A 13,567-nucleotide genomic window follows, 5' to 3' on the forward strand; every position below is an offset into this window, starting at 1 on the left:
CTCTTTGCTAAGCACGGGTGGAGCTGGCTGGTGCTTGGATGGGAGACCCCCGGGGGAGCAGAGAAGCGGGGAGCAGGGGTCTGACCCAGGAGGGCACGGCTATGTGGGGGCGTGTGGGACCCCACCTCCAGTGCGGGTACAAGAGGCACCCTCGGGGGCGGGGGTAGCCCTGAAGCTGCAGCCTGGTTGGAGCGGCATTAACCCTTCGAGGGGGGACCTGCCGCAGAGGCCGGGGGAGGGGATCCCCTCAGCCCTGTGGTACGTACGGGACGGGGTGGGGGGCTGGGATTGAGAAGGTTAAATTAACCAGAGTCCCCAGCGCAGCCCTGACTGTCTGGGGAACGCGTCCGGCTGCCCCGTCTGTCCGTCCCCAGACACCCTGTGATAAATGGGGAGGGGGGGGAGCTCCCTTTTATAGACACCCAGCCAGCCAGGAGCTGTAAAATTCCTCTTGGTGGATGTTCTCGAATTGCTCCACCTGTAAAGGGTTAAAAGGCCCCCAGGTAAAGAAAAGGGAGTGGGCGCCTGGCCAAGAGAGCCAATGGGACGGCGAGAAGTTTTTAAAATTGGACAGATGCCCCCTTTGTCTGTCTGTTGTTCTCCGGGGAGGGGCGGCCAGGGCAGAGCCAGGTATGAAAAAATCCTAGAAACTGCTCTTGGAAAGCCCGGCCAGGTGAGCTGATCCAGGAATGCCTAGGAAGACGCCCTTAGGTTTGTCCTCTTGATTTCGGTATGGCTGGTGGACTCCTCAGTGCTCACCCCGGGGCGTTTGGTTTGCTTGTCACCTTTAAGCGGGACCTCAAGAAACTATTCTTGGCGCTTAATCCTTGTAGCTGCTCTTTTAAAATCCAGCCAGAGCCCGAGTCCCCAGATGTATTTTCTTCTTCTTTATTTTTTTATTAATAAAATTTACCTTTTTGAAGAGCAGGATTTGGATTGTTGTGTCCTAGGAGGTTTGTGCACATGCTGTTTGATTAGCTGGTGGCAACAGATAATTTCCTTTGTTTTCTGTCTCAGCTCTTCCCCAGAGGGGGGTGAAAGGATTGAGGGTGCCCCACAGGGAGGAATTCCCAAGTGCCCCTTACTGGGTCCAAGGGGGCTTTTTGCATTTGGATGGTGGCAGCGTTTACCCAGCCAAGGCCAGAGAGAAGCTGTAACCTGGGGAGTTTAACACAAGCCTGGAGTGGCCAGTATGAATCCTTGTGGGCCCCACTTCTGCACTCAAAGTGCCGGGGGTAGGGTGACCAGATAGCAAGTGTGAAAAATCGGGATGGGGGTGGGGGGTAATAGGAGCCCATATAAAAAAAGGCCCCAAATATCGGGACTGTCCCTATAAAATCGGGACATCTGGTCACCCTAGCCGGGGGGGAATCAGCCTTGACACCTCCCCAACCCCAAAGACTGCCACGCCTCGCCACGTCCGCAGGCCCAGCCACCCCTTCATCCCCCCCCCATCCCTGGAGCTGCCCGGCGGGGGCTGGGCTGGGGTCCCCCAGGCTGGGGGGGGAGGGAGGTTCCATGGCAGTTGGTGACGCAGAGAGGCTGGTGTCTGGGTAAGGGCCCCCCCAGACCCCCCGTCCCTTCGTCTGACCCCACCCCCACCCCTCCTCCCCCACCCCTCCCCCTTCATCCGTCCTCACCTCACCTCCCCCACCCCTCCATCCCTCCTCCCCCACCTCTCCATCTGTTCCTGCACCCATCAGTCCATCCCTCTGTCCCCCCTCCATCCACCCCTCCATCTCCCCCATCTCCCCATACACACACCTCCATCCATTCATCCATCCATCCCCACACCCACCCCTCAGTTCCCCCATCCCCGTCCACCACACCTGCCCCTCCATCCACCCCATCCCCCTATATCCCTCCCCATCCCCACCCCTCTATCCCCCCATTCTCCCATATTTCTCCCCCATCCCCACCCCTCCATCCTCCCATGCCCCCATATCTCTCCCCCCATCCCCACCCCTCCATCCATCCAGCCAGCCATCCCCACACCCACCCCTCCATCCCCCCATACCCATCCTGCCATCTACACCATCCACCCCATCCCCCTATATCCCTCCCCACACCCACCCCTCCATCTCCCCTATCCCCCATACACAAACCTCCATCCATCCCCACATCCACCCCTCCGTCCCCCCATACACATCCCTCCATCCACCCCATCCCTCCATATCCCTCGCCCCATCCCCACCCCTCCATCCCCCCATATCCCTCCCCCCATCCAGCCACCCATCCAGACCGCCAAGGGCTTGGCTCAGATCAGCTGGTCTAGGCTGGGGTTTCCATCTAACTCTGATCCCCCCCTGCCCTCCCTGCAGGTGCTCCCCAGATCCCAGCCTGTCCCCGGGCCCCACCCCCCACCCCACGATGCTGTGTCTCCGAATTGCCAGCCCCAGCCTGGCCCTGCGCAGTCTCCTGCTGCTACTGGCGGCTCTGGGCTCCGACCACTGGCTGCTGACGAAGGAAAACCAAGTCTTCATCCATTCGGGGCTGTGGAAGTTCTGTATGAATCTGAGGTGTCTGATACCTTTGACTGTACCAGGTAAGGGCAGCTGGGTGTCACCAGGGATCCCACTGCTGCCACCAGCCACCTCCAACAGGCACAGCCAGGACTCCCGGGTTCTAGCCCCAGCTCTGGGAAGGGAGTGGGGTCTAGTGGTTAGAGCAGGGGGGGGCTGGGAGCCAGGACTCCTGGGTTCTCTCCCTGGCTCTGGGAGGGGAGTGGGGTCTAGTGGTTAGAGCAGGGGGGCTGGGAGCCAGGACTCCTGGGTTCTCTCCCTGGCTCTGGGGAGGGGAGTGGGGTCTCGTGGTTAGAGCAGGGGTGGGGGCGGCTGGGAGCCAGGACTCCTGGGTTCTGCGGTAGTTTGTTGCCATCTTATTCTCCATTTCAGCCCTGGTCTCTCTTGTCTCCTCAGATCTCATGAGGGCCAGCAGGGCTTGCCTGATCCTGGTTGTGATCACTGGGTTTCTCTCCTGCTTGGCTCTCCTCGCCTCGTTCTTCCGCTCCCACCTCGGCTCCATGTCCCTGACCCTGGTCTCCGCCGTGGGCAGCTTCAGTGCCGGTACCGCCCCCTCGGGGCCTCCTCCCCCTCCGGCAACTCCTATGGATACGTGGTCCCTCCCACACCAGGGACCTGGCTGTCACATTGGGGGTTCTCCCCAGCCAGAGAGGGGGGAGTTTCCGCCTGCCCTATAACCCCAGGTACCTTAAAATGTTCTGCTGCTGCAGCTCACAGCCCGGGCTCCCCCAGCCAGCGGGCAAGGCTGTGTCCCCTGAGCATCCGTGGGCCGTGCCACCCGGGGTCACCCCCAGCAGCCTGCCCACAGCCCCCCGTCCTGGTCCCCCCCGTCCTGGTCCTCCTTGGTGGTGGGAGTTTTGAAGCCGATCGTCCCCGCCTCAGTGCTTCGATGCCCCGTGCCCCTTCCCCGCCGGCGGCCGCCCCGCCCACCCTCTTTCTCCCCCTTCATGTGGCCACGCAAAGCCCGGTGTGAGCAAGGAGCCAGAGCTGCCCATGCGGGGTTCACACCGACATGCCCCAGCGGCGCCGTCCAGGACCTCGCGCCAGCCGCTGCGACCAGCTGATTCCGTGCTCTTCCCTTTGGCCCCAGGTCTCTGTGCCACCGTCGCTATGGCCATGTTCACATCCCAGAGCACGAAGGCCATGATGAGTGCCCCAGCTCGAGTCAGCTTCGGGTGGTCCTATGTCCTCGGCTGGGCCGCCTGCCCACTCTCTCTCCTAGCCAGTGAGTGCAGCGGGGTGGGGGGTGGGGAGGATTGAAATGCAACTGCTTCTGGGGTGGGACGCGGGCACTGTTTATACGGGGACCCCTTGCCCAGCACTGAGATGCAACCACCTCTGCAGCGACGCAGCACGGGGCTGGCTCACCCATCGCTGCCCTTACTCTGTTTTTCTCCTCTCCTCCCAGGTGTGGCGACACTTTTTTCACAAGGATCCTCGTGGAGCTGAGTGTGGGGCCTGCGCTCCTCCCTGGGGACAGAGCTGGGGGCCGGACGGAGCCTGTAGCCTGGCCGGGCCGATTCCCCCAGCCGCCCTGTGTGTGTGTGTGTGTGTGTGTCCCTGCGGGCTCCCACAGATCCGTGATCCCCCCCAACAGAGTCCCCCCTTTCTGTTCCCTTCCTTTCCCAGACCCACTTGTTCCATGGAGATTAAAGGGCCTGTTCTCAGAGCCTCCTGTCTGCTGACTTATTCCCCCTCAGAGACGGATGGGTATCGAAGACGGCCAGGACTCCTGGGTTCTCTCCCCGGCTTTGGGAGGGCAGTGGGGTCTAGTGGATTAGAGCTGGGGGAGGGGGCTGGAGGGAGCCAGGACTCCTGGGTTCTATCCCTGGCTTTGGGAGGGGAGTGGGGTCTAGTGGGTTAGAGCTGGGGGAGGGGGCTGGGGAGAGCCAGGACTCCTGAGTTCTCTCCCCAGCTCTGGGAGGGGAGGGGAGTTGGGTCTAGTGGGTTAGAGCTGGGGGAGGGGTCTGGAGGGAGCCAGGACTCCTGGGTTCTATCCCTGGCTTTGGGAGGGGAGTGGGGTCTAGTGGGTTAGAGCTGGGGGAGGGGGCTGGGGAGAGCCAGGACTCCTGAGTTCTCTCCCCAGCTCTGGGAGGGGAGGGGAGTTGGGTCTAGTGGGTTAGAGCTGGGGGAGGGGGCTGGAGGGAGCCAGGACTCTTGGGTTCTATCCCCGGCTTTGGGAGGGGAGTGGAGTCTAGTGGGTTAGAGCTGGGGGAGGGGGCTGGAGGGAGCCAGGACTCCTGGGTTCTATCCCCGGCTTTGGGAGGGGAGTGGGGTCTAGTGGGTTAGAGCTGGGGGAGGGGGCTGGAGGGAGCCAGGACTCCTGGGTTCTATCCCCGGCTTTGGGAGGGGAGTGGGGTCTAGTGGGTTAGAGCTGGGGGGAGCCAGGACTCCTGGGTTCTGTCTCTCGCTGGGCTCTCTTGCTAAGCAGGGTTGGGGCGGGTTGGTGCTGGGCTGGGAGGCCCCACGGAGAGCAGAGAAGAAAGATCTGCCACCGCCTGGCTGGTCTTCTCCTCTCAACGGCCAAGCTTTGGAACAGACGTGTCCAGTTTCTAAGGCCAGTGAAGATGCTGAGGAATTTCCGTCCATGTTGGAAAGACTCTGTGATGTTCATTGACGTCCGGCGGGGAGAAAACAGCCTGTTCTCCTCCAGGTTGACTGCAGAGGCGTGAAATGACCCTCTCAATTATGGAAAGTTTGAAGAAAGTGTCTCGCAAGGATTGACCGTTTCCGATAGGCTGACGGTGAGCGGATCGCGTGCCCTGTGTGGAGACAGGGCAGGAACCATGGAGTAAAGGGGCAAATGCTTCCCATCGTTTTGTTGACAGGATGGATTGACTAGCTGTGGGGCAGCTTCTCCGTAACCGGTGTGGTGGGGGGTTAAGAGTACAGCTTGGGACTGGCTGGGGAATCGAACGACCACGGTAACCACCAGTTTGGGGGAAATCTGCTCTCCCTTTTCGCAGCCCGCCCTGACCTTGGCCTTCTCCGGGTGGGCTGCCCTAGGCACCCTGGGGCACAGGGGGGTTTATTGAAACAGAGTCCCCTGGACAGCCCGGAGGGCATGGGGAACCCGAGGGTCCGTCTGGTCCCACACCCAGCCCCAAACACTCCCACCCTGCCGTCCCCCCTCACTCCTCCATCCGTCCAGCCATCCACCCCCCCCGAAGGCTGGGGTCTCCCCCGGCTTCGCGCTGGGGTCCTAGGGGGGTGGGGGGAGAAGGTTCCATGGCAGTTGGTGACCCAGAAAGGCTGGTGTCTGGGTAAGGGCCCCCCAACCCCCCAGCCCTTCGTCTTCGTCCCACCCCAGACACCCCCGATCTGTCTGTCTACCCAGCTCTGGCCCTTCCTGCTCTGGGCCGGGATTTACGCCTGACTCTCATTCCCCCCCCCACCCCACCCAGGTGCTCCCCGGATCCCAGCGCTGCCCCCCGCCCCCGAGCCCCCCGTGATGCTGCCTCTCCAGGTCCCCAGCACCGTCCTGGCTCTGCTCAGCCTCCTGCTAGTGGCGGTGGCCCTGAGCTCCGACCACTGGCTGGAGGCAAGATGGGACGATGACTTCGTCCACTTGGGGCTCTGGAAGATCTGTGTGAATTCGGTGTGTGCCGTGCCTTCAAAACTACCCGGTGAGGGCAGCCAGCACCGCTCGGCAACCCACCGCTGCTCCCAGCCAGCTCCAGGGGGCAGGGGAGAAGGGAACCTGGGTTCTCACTCTGGGAGGGGAGTGGGGTCTAGTGGTTAGAGCAGGGGGGGCTGGGAGCCAGGACTCCTGGGATCTGGCTCTGGGAAGGGAGTGGGGTCTATTGGTTAGAGCACGGGGGCTGGGAGCCAGGAGTCCTGGGTTCTGGCTCTGGGAGGGGAGTGGGGTCTAGTGGTTAGAGCAGGGGGGGCGGCTGGGAGCCAGGACTCCTGGGTTATGGCTCTGGGAGGGGAGTGGGGTCTAGTGGTTAGAGCAGGGGGGGTGTAGGACTCCTGGGTTCTATTTTAGTTTGCTGCAGGGTTATTCTCCATTTCCCCCTCGGTCTCTCTGGTTCCTCAGATTACATCGAGGCCACCAAGACGTTCTTGACACTGGGCCTGCTCGCGGGGCTGCTCTCGGCCTTCTCCCTCCTCGCCTTGCTCAGCGGCTCCGACTTCGATGCCATGTCCCCCCTCGTGGTCTCTACCATGGGCAGCTTCAGCGCAGGTACCCCCCCCCGGGGCCTCCTCCCCCCTGCTGCTCCCAGCCCCCGGGTCCCATGGCTCGTGGATACCATGTACCCCCCTAGCCAGCCTCGGGGAGACACCCCCCCAAAGACCCTGCTCTGGGCTCTGGCAGTGCCCCCTGGTGGTGGGACGGGGCAGGGGCCCTGGGACTATGCCTGGCGGGTGCTAAGGGGCATCTGTGCTGTTCCCTTTGGCCCTAGGTTTCTGCGTCCTGATTGCGCTGACTGTGTTCACCAGCGAGTTTGCTCAAGTCATAAAGGCCACCTGGCCTCACATCTCCTTTGGCTGGTCCTGGGACCTCGGCTGGGCCTCCATCCTCCTCTTCCTGCTGACCGGTGAGCGTGCCGGAGGGGACATTCGAAATGCGGCCACCTCTGGGGTGAGGCTGGTTACACATGGGGATGGCTCGCCCGGCGCTGAGATGCAGCCACCTCTGGGCCAGGACAGCTGGGGAACAGCCGCACACAACGCCGCACAGGGATGGCTCGCCCGGTGCTGAGATGCAGCCACCTCTGGGGCAGGGCAGCTGGAGAACAGCTGCACATAACGCCGCACAGGGACAGCTCTTCTGGTGCTGATGCAGCCACCTCTGGGGCGGGGCAGCTGGGTTCTCATGGATGTTGATCCCGTCAGTCCCATTGCTGCCCTAAGCTCATTTTTCTCCTCTTTCCCTCAGATGGGGTAACGTTGTTGGGCCAGGAATCCAACTCGAGCTGAGCACGGGCCTGAGCTGCCCCCTGGGGATGGTGCCGGGAGCCGCCGGGGCCAGGTGGAGCCTGCAGTGTTGTGGGGACGATTCCCCCAACACCCCAGAGCAGGGGTGTGTATGTCTGCTGCCCCCTGCTGGAGGGGTTGAGCCCTGCGCGCTGTGTGTGTGTGTCCCTGCTGCCCCCTGCTGGAGGGGCTGAGCCCTGCGTGCTGTGTGTGTGTGTGTGTGTGTGTGTGTCCCTGCTGCCCCCTGCTGGAGGGGCTGAGCCCTGCACGTTGTGTGTGTGTGTGTGTGTGTGTGTGTGTGTGTGTCCCTGCTGCCCCCTGCTGGAGGGGCTGAGCTCTGCGCGCTGTGTGTGTGTGTGTGTCCCTGCTCCCCCCTGCTGGAGAGGCTGAGCCCTGCACTGTGTGTGTGTCCCTGCTGCCCCCTGCTGGAGGGGCTGAGCCCTGCGCTCTGTGTGTGTGTGTGTGTCTGTCTCCCTGCTGCCTCTTGCTGGAGGGGACGAGCCCTGCTCTGTGTGTGTCTCTCAACCAGGCAGCGCCTCCTCCCCAACCTCTACTGCTCTGGCTGTGACACCCCCCACATCCCAGCCCCATCCTTTGGGGTCCCGCAACCGTTCTTTGTACAAACATTAAAGAGTCCGTCCCCAAAGCATTGTGTCAGGTGATTTATTCCAGTCTTTCTTATGTTTGAAAGGGAGTCCGGACTCCTGGGTCCTATCCGCAGCTCTGGGAGGCGAGTGGGGTCTAGCGGTTAGAGCGGGGGGGGGGGGGGGGGGGCGGGGAGCTGCGAGCCAGGACTCCTGGGTTCTCTCTCTGGCTCTGGGAGAGGAGTCGGATCTAGCGGTTAGATCTAACAGGTACCCCCAAGTTTCAACTCACTTTAAAATGACTTGCTTACAAACTCAGACATAAAAATACTAAAGTGTCACAGCTACACGATTACTGAACAATTGCTACTTTCTCATTTTTACCATATCATTATAAGATAAATCAATTGGAATATAAATATTGTACTTGTATTTCAGTGAACAGTATACAGAGCAGTTTAAACGAGTCATTGTATGAAATTGTAGTTAGTACTGACTTCGCTAGTGCTGTTTATGTTGCCTGTTGTCAAACTAGGCAAATATCTGGATGAACTGACGTACCCCCTGGAAGACCTGGGCGTAACCCCAGGGCCAGCCACCAGGGGTGCCATGGTCAAGGGGGCACCGTGCGTACTGACGGTGCCTGAAACTGATCCTGGCTGGTAGGGGAGGGCTTCATGTGGGGGGTGGGGGGTGACGTTATTGGCATAATCTGGGACCATATAGAACATGGTTGCAACCAAAGTCCTGTAGTGGCACCAAATCTTGTATAAAGGGGGTCAAATGAGGTGTCTAAGACAAGGTTATGGTTTGCTGGTTATGATTATGCTGTCTATATGTGTGTATCAATTTTGTAGTTGAAGTTATGAATATTGGCTCTGTACTGTCTGTATTTCAAACTTAGGCTATGCGTCTGGGAAACATCCCGGACAAGTTGGCGTTAGCTCTGCCTAGCCTGCTTGATGGCCCATTAAGGACCATCAGCTATACAATTGACCCATGGAGAGAAGGCAAATATGCCTTGTAACTCAGCAAAGTATGCAGGAACTTGCCCATGTGACTTCAAACTCCATTTTGCTGTAATTTTCCACAGTAAGAACAAAGAGGTGTTCTTACACCTGGAAAAGACTATAAAAAGGCTGATGCCTCATCTCCATTTTGTCTTCAATCCTGCTTCTTACCTCTGGAGGGACTTTGCTACAACTGAAGCTCTGAACAAAGGACTGATGACCCATCCCAGCTGGGGATGTTCCAGAGACTTGATTTGAACCTGCAGTTTATTCCATCACTGCTACAAGCCTGAACCAAGAATTTTGCCATTACTGTATGTAATTGATTCCATTTAACCAATTCTAGCTCTCATCTATATCTTTTTCCTTTTATGAATAAACCTTTAGATTTTAGATTCTAAAGGATTGGCAACAGCGTGATTTGTGGGTAAGATCTGATTTGTATATTGACCTGGGTCTGGGGCTTGGTCCTTTGGGATCGAGAGAACCTTTTTTCTTTTATTGTGGTATTGGTTTTCATAACCATTCATCCCCATAATGAGTGGCACTGGTAGTGATACTGGGAAACTGGAGTGTCTAAGGGAATTGCTTGTGCGACTTGTGGTTAGCCAGTGGGGTGAGACCGAAGTCCTTTTAGTCTGGCTGGTTTGGTTTGCCTTAGAGGTGGAAAATCCCCAGCCTTGGGCTGTAACTGCCCTGTTTTAAGCAATTTGTCCTGAATTGGCACTCTCAGTTGGGTCCCGCCAGAACCGCATCGTCACAGTGGCATAGTCGTGCTAGGATCCACAGAACCAGGTCAATTAAGCTTTGGGTCAGAATCCCACGCTATCCAAATTGGAATTTTGGGATTGAGAGTTTGGTTGGTTAAAGAGCTGCTGCAATGGCTGAGCAAATTGCATATGAGGGACTTGGCAAAAAATCCCTGGAAAATTTGTGTTCAGAAAAGAGGATAAGCTTTAGAAAGAAAGCTACAAATCAAGAACTGAGAAATCTGTTAATAGCCAGTGATCAGGGGGCAAGAGCACAGCCCTTACCTGAGGCTACAGAAGATGCAGAAAAAATTAGAGTGCAAAAGGTAATGAGTAAACTGCAATTTGAGCATGAACAGAAGCTAGCAGATCTTCGATTGCTGGAGAAGCAAAAAATAGCGGAATTAGAGAAAGAGGCTGATGAGAGAGAGAAAGAAGCCGATCAAAGAAAGAAGGAGGCTGATGAGAGAGAAGAGAGAGCTCATAAGGGGCATCTAGAGCTGCTCACTGCTGAACAGGAGACGGCCAGACTTCAGCTCCAAGTAATGGAAGAGCGGAGAAAGTCATCACCACCTGGTGCTCCACTTCCCCACCGCCAAGAGAAAAACTGGGAAAGGATGTGTCCCATTTACAATGATACTGAGGATATAGAGGAGTTTTTGTCTACCTTTGAATGGCTCTGCAATCTGTACCAGATCCCCAAGGGTCAGCGAATGCCTGTCCTGCTGACCAGACTGACTGGAAAAGCCAGGGAACAATTCAATTAATGAATTGGGGGAACAAGAAGCCTTTGATTACACTGCTCTACAGCCAGAATGCTTCTGAAATAAATGTAGTCAAACTTTACTAATTCTGGGTCACTGAGAACGAAAATGATGCTTAAAATTGTTGATTGGCTCTAGTTTTCAAGATATGCTATTGGGTCAGTATATACGACCCTTGATTTGGGAATGGCGGAGGATAAGTGACTTATAAAGGGAAGGGATCTCAATTTAAACCAGAAATGACTAAAATACATCTTTGACTGGATCTATGAATAAATCTATGACTGGGTTTGGACAGTACTTGCTTTTTAGGCAAAACAATGAATGATGCAATCTGAAGCTGGTATTGCGTCATACATGATATGAATTGCATCATGTTATTCCTAGAAGTCATGGATGATGCAATCATATCGAAGCTTACATCACTCTGCTGAACAAATTGCCCTATCTCAGCTCTAGAAATCATACAGTGTCGTGCTCTCTTATTTGTCAGTGTTTGATTTTGCAAAAGGACACATTTCTGTTTAGCCAAAGTGAGCAGAGATGCCTCGTACTTGTGTGAACAGTGCAGATAACTTCTGCTATGTTTGTGGTGAAGTGACTTTTGCATCACAAAAGCGCAGTATAACCACTATGGTTAAGAAAGCCTATCACCTTTATTTTGGCTGCAAAATTGGAGATCAGGACAAGAGGTGGGCCCCACACATATGCTGCAACACTTGTGCAACAAATCTTCGCCAGTGGTTGAACAGGAAAAGGAAATCTATGCCTTTTGCAGTGCCAATGATTTGGAGAGAGCCAACAGATCATACCAGCAATTGTTACTTCTGCATGGTGCCTCCAGTTGGGAAAGGTGTGTCAAAGAAGAAAAAGTGGACTGTGCATTATCCAAACATTCCATCAGCTATACGCCCAGTACCCCACGGAGAAGGACTGCCGGTTCCTGATGCACCAGAATCATTCTCACTTGAGTCAGACGAGGAAGAGGATGAAACTTCTGGTCCTGAACCATCAATGTCACAGGACCCACATTTTCTCCCATCCTCCTCCTCTGAACCACACCTCATAACACAAGGTGAACTGAATGACCTTGTCAGGGATTTGGAACTACCCAAGAGTAAGGCAGAGCTGTTGGGCTCCAGACTACAGCAGTGGAATCTCCTGGCAGGTGATGTTAGGGTTTCCATGTTCCGTGACCGTCAAAAGGATCTTGTCCCATTCTTCTTCATGGAAGGTAATCTTGTAGCCTGCAACAACATCGATGGTGTGATGGCAGCCCTCAACATCGTTCACGATCCAGATGAGTGGAGACTGTTCATTGATTCATCGAAGACGAGTCTTAAAGCTGTTTTACTGCATAATGGCAATGTTTTGCCATCAATTCCAGTTGGTCATGCAGTCCATATGAAGGAAACCTATGACAACATGAAACAACTTTTGAGGTGCATAAACTATGACCAACATCAGTGGCAGCTTTGTGGCGATTTGAAGGTTGTTGCTCTCTTGTTTGGTCTGCAGACTGGATACACAAAGTACTGCTGTTTTCTCTGTGAATAGGATAGTCGTGCAAGTGATTCCCACTACATCAAGAAAGATTGGCCACTCCGACAGTCATTGGAGCCTGGGAGGAAAAGTGTTCAGCACCCACCACTTGTTGAATCAAGGAAGATTTTGTTACCACCCTTACACATCAAGCTGGGTCTGATGAAGAACTTTGTCAAGGCCATTGACAAAACACAAGCAGCTTTCAAGTACCTCCGTGGAAAATTTCCAAGGTTAAGTGAAGCTAAGATAAAGGAAGGTGTCTTTGTTGGTCCTCAGATTCGTGAACTTCTTCGAGATGATGCATTTGACCATGCACTGCGTGGCAAGGAAAAGACGGCCTGGAAAGCCTTCCAGTTAGTGGCAATAAATTTTCTCGGAAACAACAAGGCAGACAACTACAGGTTGTTGGTGGAAAACCTCCTCAAGGCATACAAAAGCCTTGGTTGCAACATGTCACTAAAGATACATTTTTTGCACTCTCATCTAGATTTTTTCCCACCAAACTGCGGAGCAGTGAGCGACGAGCAGGGCAAGCGATTTCACCAGGGCATTGCAACAATGGAGAAACGCTATCAGGGCAAATGGAGCCCATCAATGCTTGCAGACTATTGCTGGACAGTGACAAGAGATGCTCCATTTAATGAATACAAGAGACAAGCCAAGAAGCGCCGAGTAGACACTGAATAGGACTAAACTATGTACATAATAGTTTTTTGCCTTTTGTTTCATAATAAATTTTATTTATATAACCCTTTTGCTGATTTTTAAAGTGTTACATAAACAGGACAGGTGAAATATTATCATGTAAAGCAACCATAAACACATGAAAAGACCTAGGTTTACAATTTATGATTAAAACTCTACTATCTACACACTATACATAGACATAAAATGTAAAAACTTAAATATCTTAGAAACAGTAGCCAATCAGTTGTTTTAATTGTCATATTTGAATTCAGCACATCAAAATACATAATAAATAGCACTTTTTATCTCTGAAGCAGACGACTTCTCAAAAATTGTAGACCAGTGTTATGAGCGGTTTAAGGATTCTGTGTTAAGGCGGTTCAGGGTTACTCCTGAATCTTACAGAGTTAAGTTTAGAGAGTTTAAAATGTCTGACTGTACTTTTGTAGAATGTGCTCATAAGCTGATGGGTTTTGTTAAAAAGTGGGTTATGGGAGCCAAGGCGCATGGGAGTTTTGAAAAACTGCTGGATTTAATAACTTTGGAACAGTTCTTAGACATTGTGCCTGACAATGTGAGAGCAGCTGTGTGTGATAGGGACCCTGAGTCAGTCCTACGGGCGGCAGAGATTGCGGATGCCCACACCCAAAACAGGGCTCGGGAAGGGTGTAAACCCCCAGGGAAAACTAATCACCATTCTCCCCAGTTCAAGAGGAGGGAAGGATTTAAAAGTAAACCTGGCCCTGACTCTTCTAAAGGAGCTCAAGGGGGCCTGGAGGGTAGGAA

At 54.8% G+C, this 13,567-nt stretch overlaps 1 protein-coding gene across 1 annotated transcript; it reads left to right on the forward strand.

Annotated features, from left to right (window-relative positions):
- The first annotated feature begins 2,508 nt into the window (after positions 1 to 2,508).
- LOC135878674 (peripheral myelin protein 22-like) lies at positions 2,509 to 3,971 on the forward strand. Its single transcript, XM_065404402.1, has 4 exons — positions 2,509 to 2,545; positions 2,919 to 3,065; positions 3,613 to 3,747; positions 3,931 to 3,971. Exons 1-4 carry the CDS (start codon positions 2,509 to 2,511, stop codon positions 3,969 to 3,971), a joined length of 360 nt encoding a protein of 119 aa, XP_065260474.1.
- The last annotated feature ends 9,596 nt before the right edge of the window (positions 3,972 to 13,567 follow it).

This window comes from Emys orbicularis, chromosome 4 (genome assembly GCF_028017835.1).
Source record: "Emys orbicularis isolate rEmyOrb1 chromosome 4, rEmyOrb1.hap1, whole genome shotgun sequence".
In the NCBI taxonomy this organism is placed as follows: Eukaryota; Metazoa; Chordata; order Testudines; family Emydidae; genus Emys; species Emys orbicularis.